Source organism: Ursus maritimus, unplaced genomic scaffold (assembly GCF_017311325.1).
Source record: "Ursus maritimus isolate PB19 unplaced genomic scaffold, ASM1731132v1 scaffold_2, whole genome shotgun sequence".
Taxonomy (NCBI): domain Eukaryota; kingdom Metazoa; phylum Chordata; class Mammalia; order Carnivora; family Ursidae; genus Ursus; species Ursus maritimus.
This window is the reverse complement of record NW_024424452.1, coordinates 44,607,035-44,617,861: the sequence shown is the minus strand read 5'-3', so window position 1 is coordinate 44,617,861 and position 10,827 is coordinate 44,607,035. Positions and strand designations below refer to the sequence as shown.

General features: G+C 51.3%; 1 protein-coding gene across 1 annotated transcript in view; it reads left to right on the top strand.

Moving 5' to 3' along the window:
* The window catches only part of CD244 (CD244 molecule), a 26,979-nt gene extending 18,094 nt beyond the window's left edge, over positions 1 to 8,885 (top strand). The window contains exons 5-9 of the mRNA XM_040635929.1: positions 339 to 406; positions 2,757 to 2,816; positions 4,950 to 5,012; positions 6,308 to 6,364; positions 7,730 to 8,885. Coding sequence (XP_040491863.1) covers positions 339 to 406; positions 2,757 to 2,816; positions 4,950 to 5,012; positions 6,308 to 6,364; positions 7,730 to 7,810 — 329 coding nt within the window. The 3' untranslated portion in view covers positions 7,811 to 8,885. The remainder of the gene's footprint in view (positions 1 to 338; positions 407 to 2,756; positions 2,817 to 4,949; positions 5,013 to 6,307; positions 6,365 to 7,729) is intronic.
* The last annotated feature ends 1,942 nt before the right edge of the window (positions 8,886 to 10,827 follow it).

The following is a 10,827-nucleotide window of genomic DNA, read 5'->3' as shown; positions in this document are numbered from 1 at the left end:
GACGTGTGTGCATGTCTGGGGCAGGGGAAGCTGCCGCGCCCCTTCTCCCAGGTCGTACCTTCTGGGGGTCCTGGGAATGTTTACAGCCCAACGCGCAGATGTACGCGCAGGTGGCGGGCTCGTAGGGGGACTGCCGCCCGTGCAGGAGCTGTGTCGGGTGGTTGCTGCTCCTGCGCTCTGTGGGCATCCTGGGGAGAGCGTGCATCTGCCTCCTTTCTCGACCCTTCCTCAAGGTCTTGGCCGTCTGGGGTGGAGGTGGGACTGTGAGAAGCAGGAGCCTGGACAGGATACCCTCTGGAGGCCTCAGCAGCTCTGTCTTTGCTGCTTTTCTCCCACAGAGATGAGCCCCGCGGAACCTCTGACAGTTTATGAAGACATCAAGAACACGCAGAACAGGAGAAATCAAGTACGGCGCACGAGGGGCCGGGGTGTCTGGACTAGCCTGGAAGATGCTTCTGGGGAGGATGGCCATTAGGGACAGGGAGACAAAGGGAACCACACAAGCGTCTTCTCAAAGTGATCCTCAGCCCTCCCGTCTGTCTTCCCCATCAGCCTCCCAGCTCCGGCTGTGGAGGAAAAGCGGGACACAAAGGAGAACGTGCTGAGAAGGATGGAGCCCGGCAGCTGCACAGGGGCGGGCAGAAGGCCGCTCTCGCCTCCCCAGATGGCACCCTGGCGTCCTTGTTTCTCCTTTCTTCCTTCCTTTCTTTCTTTCTTTCTTTCTTTCTTTCTTTCTTTCTTTCTTTCTTTCTTTCTTCTTTCCTCTCTCTCTCTCTCTCTTTCCTTTCTTTTCTTTTCTTTTCTTTTCTTTTCTTTTCTTTTCTTTTCTTTTCTTTTCTTTTCTTTTCTTTTCTTTTCTTTCTTTCCTTTTTCTCCCAGCAGAGAAGCCTGATGTGGGGCTTGATCCAAAAACGCTGGGATCACGCCCTGGGCCGAAGGCAGACGCTTAACGACTGCGCCACACAGGCGCCCCTGGCGTCCTTGTTTCTGCCCCGTCGCCCCAGCTGCTCTAAGCCCCTAGAAGAATCCAGCTTGCTTGTGTTTTGTGTCTGGACACACATTCTCGTGCCCCCGCACACCCAAGTTCACTTTTGTGGGTCCCTTGATTGTCGCCCTGGCTGCGGAGCTACCTCGGAGGTCTGCGCTCACAGCAGTCTGGGGAGAGGCCCGAGCCTGGCCGAGGGGCTAGGGAGAGAAACCAGGTTAGCACAAAGCCAAGGAGCCAGCGCGGGCTCCTCCGAGAATCCCCGAGAACCTCTCCAGCCAGCCTCTGCAGGGAGTGGCCAGCTCTGCCTGGCATGCAGGGGTGTAGCGTGGCGGGCATCCGCAGAGTGGCTGCAGGGCGCCCCCCACTGCCCTGCCCCTGAGCAGGGCAGGAAGTGGCGACAGGCCTAGGGGAAAGGCAGTGCCTAACTGCTCCATGGGGAGGGTGGGAGGGGTGGAAGGGCCTGAGGAGGTGAGGCAGGAAGTTGGAGTGGCGGGGCCTCCNGCTTTATCACACGTATGAGGCCTTGGAGAACAGACGAGCCGCTTCCCTCAGGTCTGGGCTCAGTGGCAACCAGCCATCGGGGCAGCTTCCCCGGCCTGTTTCCTTGCCCCAGTAGTGGAATACTGGGGTGTGAAACACAAAGAAGACTTTGTTTCTCCCATCACTCCCAGCCGCTGGGACAAATTTCTGAGAGCAAGTCCATCTACCTACAGCCAGAAGCCCAAATGCTTGCGACAAGTGGCCTTAACTCCCTGGAAATGAAGGTTACGTCGTTAGGTTAGGTAAATGCAGGAGAATAGTGGAGAATAACTAGTCAGAGTATAAGAAATCTCTTGGGGATTCAGGCCTGTTTCTCTGCCTCCCGACGCAGGAGCTCCTCCCTCCGTGGCCTCATCCCTTGCTGGCTTCTCCCTCCTTGCTCCAGGGGTCGGGCTGAAGGCCTAAATCTCAAGTTCATGTGTTCTTACTCTGGGGCCCAGTTCGGACCTTTCTGGAGGCGCTTCATTCAGCTCTGGGCGGAAAAGAAAAGCCGGAAACTCCTGTTTCTTGCCCGATGCCTGTGACTCTCCAGCCCCCAAAGACAGTGGGCGTTTTTCTGCTCCTCTGAGCTCCTTCCTTGTCTAATGAGCCCTGCTGGCCTCCTCTTGCTCCCCATCAGAGCCCAACCTGGCAACATGCGCTGGGGGTAAAACACCTCCAGCCCAGTCTCCAGTGGGCAGGAGGGAAACAGGAAGGGCATGGTCTCCCTGCCTCCGGCCTCGGGTCCAAGGCTTCACCCAGCTCTGTAGCTGCCCGGGGGGGGGGGGGGGCTGGCTTGAGGCCAAGGGCAAACTGGCCACCTAGGCTGCATCTAGAGAAAGGGCTTTAAAACACTGAAAGCCTCTGAATTTCCAGGCCTGAGGTAAGGCTCAGATCACAGCCCCACTCAGGGCTCAGCCCATTAGCCTTGGTTATGTGGCAAATTTGGCTGAGAAGTCAGCAAAGGCAAGTTTCTAAGTTACCAAAGTAAAGCCAGTGATCGGAGCCCCCTTGGACAGGGTCACTCGGTGCAACCCCTTCCCACCTGAGTGGTTCCTTGCACGTGACCCTAACGACTCCGGTGTGAGTTGCTCTTTCTACTGTCGCTCCCCATCCTGGGGTGACTAATGACCACGTCCTCCACCAGCTTCCAGGGGCCCCTCTTGTTTGCTCTGTGTCTCTCCACCCAATCCCAGTCTGGACAGACACAGCCATCTGACCACGTGCCCCTTTACTCTTTCTCGTGCAGGAGCAGAGGCAGAACCCCTCTGGAGAAGGAAGCACCATCTACTCCATGATCCAGTCCCAGGTACCACTCTGGTTTCTCGAATCATTCCATACCTGTCTATGGGGCTTCCCAATGCCTTCTAGAAGCTCACGGTCCTGAACGGCAGAGTAAGAGCCTGGTGCTCCTGGGGTCTAAGAGACGGCGTGGCCTCAGCTGCATTAAATTGCTTGAAAAGGTCTGTGTGGTTCCAGAGTGCCTTGGCAGAGCTGAGCAGAGTGGGAAGTCTGATGTAGGTCTTCTTTCTCCCTCCATGCCTGGTAGCAGGTGTGGCCGAGATGGTCGGTAGGAGGAGGAAATTCGTCAGTGGACTCACTTCTGTTTTCTCTCCCTGCTACTTCCAATACTTGGGGCCCTTATGGTTTGTTTTGTTTTAATTTCTGCTCCTTATTATACCTGTTTTCAGGAAAGAATGTAGCTGGGTTGTTCTCTTTTATCTTACTATGACTTAACAATAACAATTTTTAAAAATTTAGTTATTTGATCGAGAGACAGAGAGAGAGAGAGAGAGAGAAAGAGCACAAGCAGGGGAGAGGGGCAGAGGGAGAGGGAGAAGCAGACTCCTCGCTGAGCAGGGGGCCCGATGTGGGGCTCCATCCTAGGACCCCAGGATCATGACCTGAGCCCAAGGCAGAAACTTCACCGACTGAGCCACCCAGGCACCCCACAATAACATTTATTAAGTACTTACTATGTCTATTTCCTTAATGAATCTCACAAAAGAGCCTCATGAAGTGGGTCTAATACAACCTCCATTTCGCAGATGAGGAGACAGACACAGGCTAACTATTGTGCTCCAGGCCACAGAGCTGAGCTAAAGGGCTTCTGAGCCTCCACTCCACCTGCCCTCTCCCTGTCTTTAACATTCTGGGATTATAGAAATTCTCCATCAACTGGAGAAGTGCCCTCTGATTTGACCGCTAAAATGACATTATTGATAACCCAGGCTGGGGCCCCTCTCTCAAAGGAAATACTGCCTCTTGGTGGCCAGTGATGAAAAATTTCTGATAAATATGACAAACTTATTTTTTATTTTTTAAAGAACTAAGTCCAGGGGCGTCTGGGTGGCTCATTCGTTAAGCGTCTGCCTTCAGCTCAGGGTGTGATCCCAGCGTTCTGGGATCGAGCCCCACATCAGGCTCCTCCGCTGGCAGCCTGCCTCTTCCTCTCCCACTCCCCCTGCTTCTGTTCCCTCTCTCGCTGGCTGTCTCTCTCTCGCTGTCAAATAAATAAATAAAATCTTAAAAAAAAAAAATAAAAGAACTAAGTCCTGAAGCAGTAACCTCTTCCATTTGGCGGCCAAGCTGCCCGGCAGAGAAAATTCTTGGGGAATGGTGATAGGCTTCAGAGAAAGATCAAGAGAAGGAGGAAGAGGAGAAAGTGAAGGGAGAGAAGAGAGGGGAAGGGAGGACAATGAAGGAAGAGAGGAGCTGAGGAAGAAGGGGGGTGCGGAGGGAGGTGCTCAACCCTCACAGCCACTCTGGAATTCCCAGGTTGGGGGGAGCCTCCTTCTGCTGCCCATAAGATAATGTGACTCACTAACAGTGGGTCAAAGTCTGAGAGCATTAACGAGAGATGTAAGAGTGACCGGTACCCGCTAGGCTTCTGGCTTTAGCCACGTTGGGTTCCCACAAGAGGAGGCTGAATAAGGACGAGGAAGAGCTCATCTCAGACTGAGATGCTGAGAGAAGGAGCCCCCCCAGCTCCTTAGAAGGAGGACGGCTACCTGCCTTCGAGGACACCTGGTTCAGGTGCAGAGAAGGAAAGCATGTTGGCAACGGGAGGCATTGAGGTGTTGAGCAAGGATCTCTGGCGAGTCTGGGGTTTCGAGTCTGCTTCTGCTGCGAATAGACGGTCCGACTTGGGCTATTTACCCTTTTGGAGGCTCATCTGTAGGATGGCAGATGGCGGTCGTTCGTCTCCTGTAGGTGTGTTATAAGGGTTAGGGGAGAATACGCGTGCAGAAAAAGTGCTATCTTTACGGACAGGGGGACGAGCAGTCAGGTTGTCTGACCTCCCGAGTCCAGGGTTCCTTTCACTAATACTTAGAGCTTCTGTCTGGGCAGGGTTGGGGGGAGGGGTGGAAGAGATGACCTCCCTCCCTAGGATTCTGCTGGATCTAGGCTTCTGAAACACTTTTATTTCTCTTCTCTTTAGTCTTCTGCTCCCACATCACGAGAAGCAAATACGTTGTACGCATTGGTACAGCCTTCCCGGAAGGTGAGTCTCTTCCTCCAGGGGGCGCTGTGGATGCGATGTGGGTTTTGCACGTACACGGGAGTGTGCAGAGTGTGTGTGCACTTCCCCGTGAGCTGCCTTGCTCTGTGTGTGTCTGAGCAGCTTGGGTTAAATGGCTGTATTGTAATGTCAATGGGCCAACTAGAAATGCCTTTCTGATTCTGTCTGGAGAAAAAGAACAGGTCTGAGACTAAGAGAACAGTGGATTAAAGGAGTCTCTAGGAGTTTCTATGGGACAAGGACAAACAGAGACAGAAAGGTGGTGCTTTGTACAAAGAGACCCACCATCCTTAGGCCAGCTGGGGCTGTGGCGAGAGATACTAGAGGGATTTCCAAGGTGGAGGAATATAGCCCAGACCCAGAGAGATACAATGTTGATTTCCAGGAAACCAGATAAAGGTTCTGGCCAGTCTTCTGCTGGTGGGGGCCTCTGGGCTGAGGCAACCCATCACAGTCCCCTCAAATCCTGCTCCGAGCTGAGCTCACAGGTCTTTTGTGGACCTGGTGCCCATGATCATCTTTTCACCTTGGGTGGGAGGGGGGTTGGAAGAATGGTATTTCCAAGGCTGGAGTCACAGTACGAACACGTAAACTTAACGTGGTAGTGTGGGAAGTCGGGGAGATGCCAAACTGTGGAAGTGTTGGGTACATGCAGGTCAGGGTCAAATGGGGGAGGGGTAAAAACAGATTTTCAGACTTTTTATTCACCCTCCTTCCAACAAGCCATTCAATCTCTCAAGATTCCACCTTGAGAGATATTTATATTTATATTATATGCCGCAGTGCATGGCCACATGGATGGTCACAGGCACCACGGTCACATGCTTGGGAAACTCCCTACCACTGACAGTGCCTCTGAATTCCAGTGTTTCTGGGGTCTCACCATGGTCAGGGGACGTGTGTGTCAGAAGGGCTACACTAGGGGTGTGTGTGCTGTGTGTTGATGGCATGCGTGGTCTGAGGGCACTGCGTATGGGTGTGTGTGTGTGTGTGTGCTGGGAATGTGTGTGTGTGTGGATCTGGGAGGTAGGTGGGTGTGGGATACCAGCCTCTGACTTGGGTTCAGAAATGTCATGTTGTACACAGGTGCGTATCATGCCTTCTCTGGAAACCATAAACCCCATTACTTACTCTTGGGGTAGGAGATTCTATTCACCCCTGGCTGCGGGTTCAGGGATTTTTTTGGGCCCTGAGTCTCTTTGGGGGCCTCTCACATCAGTGAGGAGTGGGACATTTTCTAACTTGAAGTTAAGCACTTTTTACACCTGAATTTCCAGTCTGAATCCAAGAAGAAGAACCAGAGCTCTTCCGTCAATTATACTGTCTACGAAGAGGTAAGATTCTGGAGCTCCTTCTGAGTGGGTTCAGTGCCCATAGAAAAGCCTTGAAATTGAACACTCATGAAAAAGCCATGCATAGAGTCTCAGAGTTGTAGAGATTTTAGGGATCTTTCTTTTCTTTCTTTCTTTCTTTCTTTCTTTCTTTCTTTCTTTCTTCTTTCTTTCCTTCTTTCTTTCTTTCTTTCTTTCTTTCTTTCTTTCTTCTCTCTCTCTTTCTTTCTTTCTCTCTCTCTCTTTCTTTCTTTCTCTCTTTTTAAAGATTTTATTTATTTGAGAGAGAGAGAGGGTGCACAATCAGGGGGAGGGGTAGAGGGAGAAGCAGGCTCCCCACTGAGCAAGAAGCCCAATGTAGGGCTTGATCCCAGGACCCTGAGATCATGACCTGAGCCCAAGGCAGACGCTTAACCGACTGAGGCTCCCAGGTGCCCCCGAGGGATCTTCTTACGCACATTTTCATTTTAGAGATGAAGAAACTGAGGTCCAAGGAAAGCAAGGGTCTAATTCAAGGTCATAGCATGTGTTAGGGTTGGACTCTTCTTGGGGAGCTTGAGTTTTAAATTGGGGCTGTCTTCCAGCTAGTTCCCCAGCTGTGGGCTCTACACTGGACATCTCTCCTTTCCAAGGGTGTGTGGAGCGAGGGTGCAGAGAAGGGAGGATAAGTAAATCTAAATGATTTTCTAAAGTTAGCAGGTATTTGGGAACATTCTGGGGCATAGGTAATCTTAAGCTGCTGTTGGAATGGACACTGTAAAGTGACCATTGAGCCTGTTGGCTGAATTGAGTCCCGTCAGGCCATGTAGGGAATGAAAAAGAGGGACTTAACAGTTACTGGGGGTGTATCATGTATTTGGTAGCCTGCTGGTGGCTTCGTGTGAATTATCACATTTAATCCTCATAGAATGCCATGGGGCAGGTGTAATTATACTTCCCGGAGAGATTAAGACATGGAGGGCACTCCCACCACTAGCCTCATGGTACACCGGAGCTTCCGCCTGTGGTCCAACAAAGATGCTGTCCGTGATCACAAGGGAGAAGGTGGATGGGTGCCTGTTGGGGTTCCCAGCACTTCAGCTGTAGCCCTGCATCAAAGCCAACCAGACAGCCCAGGGCTGTAGAGGACACCGTGTGGGCCCACGCAGTCTAGGGTGCGGTCATGCTAACAGAACTAGCTAGAATCCGAGCATGAAGAACTGGTCTCCAGCTCCTCCTTTACTTCATGCTGGTTGTTGACCCTGAGTTATTTGATGACTCCAAGCTTCTTTTTCTTAATTAGTAAAATGAGGGTAATAATTCATACCTCACAAGGTTGCTATGAGGATCTCCTAGTGGGAGAGGGTCTGAAGTTCTTGTCTTCCGCAGGTTGGAAGGAGACCACTCAAAGCCCAGAACCCTGCTCGACTGAGCCGCAGGGAGCTGGAGAACTTCCGCGTGTATTCCTAGTCCCTGCAGCTGTTGTCTCTTACGTCCCAGCATTGCTTTGGGCGTCAGCGCCGTGGATGATACCCCATGAGTCTACGGAATGGGGCACAGTCTAGAGAGGACATGGGAGTGTGTGTATACTCTATGTCTTGTCTCGAAAATGGTTGCTAATAAGAGCAAGACTGTTAAATATGATCTCTGCACTTCTAGACTGGTCGAGGATGGGCAGACAGGCTGCTAGTTCATAAAAGACCGCAAAGCAAGTTTATCAAGTGCTATGCAAATACAGGGTGGGCTATTATTAGCATCAAGAGCCCTTCCCCTGGTTTCCTAACGTGTTACTCATCTTTCCTCCTCTCTAATCTGGAATGGCCACATTTCTAGACCCTCCCCTTGCCCAGGCCCATCTTCCAAAGAGGCAGGAAAGATCGTGGTGACTCAGAGGAAGAGAAACGCGCCCCCCCCCCGCCGTGAGAAAGCCTAACTAGCTGTGAGCTGCCAGCTGGGACACAGGCCAAGGGGCCAGGCTGAGGCTTTACTCAAATACAGACGAAAAACTCCCCCAGCACGTAGTAAACGTTAACCTCTGGCCGCTTGGTCGCGAGGGAGCGCGGGCAGGAGTGAGAGGACATGGTGCAAAGCAAGCTGGTCTTTGAGGGGGAAGGTCACCCCGAGCCCACGCCGTCCTGCGAACTGCGCGGTGAGACCAGCTTTGCCCACGGTATGATGTATGATTTACACACACACATGATTCCAATCTACTTAAGCTTCTTCACACATTCTTCACAGTTCGAAACCATAGGCTAAGTTCTGAGTCCTGGTGAGTGCTCCCCACGGCACGCGCTGGAGGAAGGGCTCAGCCGGCTGAGCAGCTGGGAACTAGGCGCTCTTCTGGGCTCCGCTCCGTCCTCAGGCCAGACTCTTCCACGAGGCTGTGGGGACCAGAGTGGAGACTCCGGCTGAGCCCAGGAAGGGGCTGAGTGTGAACTGGAAGAGGTCCTACTCAGAGACCCCAGCAGGGGCTATTGCCTGGTTCTTCAATTGCCCGGCTCTGTATTTAACGTACGAATTTAATATAAAGCTATGCGGTTATTCAGAGGCGTTCTAAATGTCTTTTCTGAGTTAGATTTCTGCGTCCCGTCCCTATTCTGTACTTTTCCTCTCTATAGCGGCCAAAGGGCACCTGTGTCCATCAATAAACACATGTCTGTTTAATTCTTACTGGAGAGGAGGTCCGGATTCCTTGCCAGCTCTCGGTGTCTCCCAGCCTTGCTGACACTGGAGCAGAGGATCCCAGGATGCCCGGATCCCCGGCTGTTCCGTCTCATGGGGGATAACCACAGCCTGCTCTTGCTCACGCCCTGCCTGATTCCTCTCCGCTGGGGGCCGTTTGGCTGGCTGGCTGACTTCCTCCTGGAGACAAGTGTGGACAAACCACATTTTGGAGCAGGTGTCAAGGGTAAAAACCAGGAAAACATAAGCAAAAGGAGTCTGGGGACTCCAAGGCACGTCGTGGCAGCTGAGTGCCAGAGTCCGCGGTTTGGTGAGCAGAGGGATCAGGAAATGATGGGGGTTGGAACAGTTCAGATGAACACCAGAGACACTGACCATCGACCCGGCCTTTCATGCCTCCTGAGTTGTGTAGATCTTGAACTGGTCAGTTTATTAAAGGAGCAGAAGAGACCCTATGGGTCCAGGGCTTTTGGGGATGCTGTATTCTAGAGTGTAATCATGAACAACCTTATCATATTATATGTCTTCACTGAGCTTCTGTAATAATGCCTTACGAGGATAATTATCCACGCAGTGACCAGCCAGTGAAGAAGCAGTAATTAAGCTCGGCTGTGTATGAAGCAGTGGGAATGCTCCTTGCAGGACACAGAAGACATACGGACTCCATGGGACATGTGCAGGAGAGGATGACAGCAGAAACACGACATTAAAGGACATCATGGGCTGCCAGGTGCACTTGACACAAACATATACACAGTAGCATGAATATAAGTCAAAGGTAGTTCCGCCTGCAGGTAAGGGGGCAGGGCTGAGCCACACCTGGGGGGAGACGAGAGATACCACGGCTGTTCCACATCCAGACCTGACATCGAGGAGGGAAGTTCTTTGGGGTAAATGTGGGAAGCTTATATAGAAGAGGCATTTTAAGCATTTAAAAATATATCAAAAGAGTGATAGATGTACACGGTTAAAACCAGAAATCCACAGTACAAAAAGGTATGCAGTCAAAACAACAACCCAGTTCCCTCCCTGGAGGCAGCCACTGATAAGTCTTTCGTATTTCCTTTTGGAGCTTTTGTGTAACTATATAAGCAGATAGATATACATTTAACTGCCTGGTAGTATGTGGTACACACTGCCCTGGACTTCGTTCTTTCCGTTCTTAGAGCTCCTTCCATGTTAGCACATACTAGTCTGTCTTTTTCTTTCTTTCTTTCTTTCTTTCTTTCTTTCTTTCTTTCTTTCTTTCTTTCTTTCTTTCTTTCTTTCTTTCTTCTTTCCCTTCTCCTTCTCCTTCTCCTTCTCCTTCTTCTTCCTTTCTTTTTTTTTTTTTTTTTTAAGATTTTATTTATTTACTTGACGGAGAGACAGCCAGGGAGAGAGGGAACACAAGCAGGGGGAGTGGGAGAGGAAGAAGCAGGATTCCAGCAGAGGAGCCTGATGTGGGGCTCGATCCCAGGACTCTGGGATCATGCCCTGAGCCGAAGGCAGATGCTTAACGACTGAGCCACCCAGGCGTTCCTCTTTTTTTTTTTTTTTTAAATGATTTTTTATTATATTATGTTAGTCACCATACAGTACATCCCCGGTTTCTGATGTAAGGCTCGATGATTCATTAGTTGTGTATAACACCCAGTGCACCATGCAATACGTGCCCTCCTTACTACCCATCACCGGTCTATCCCATTCCCCCACCCCCCTCCCCTCTGAAGTCCTCAGTTTGTTTCTCATAGTCCATAGTCTCTCATGTTTCATTCCCCCTTCTGATTACCCCCCCTTTCTTTATCCCTTTCTTCCCCTACCGA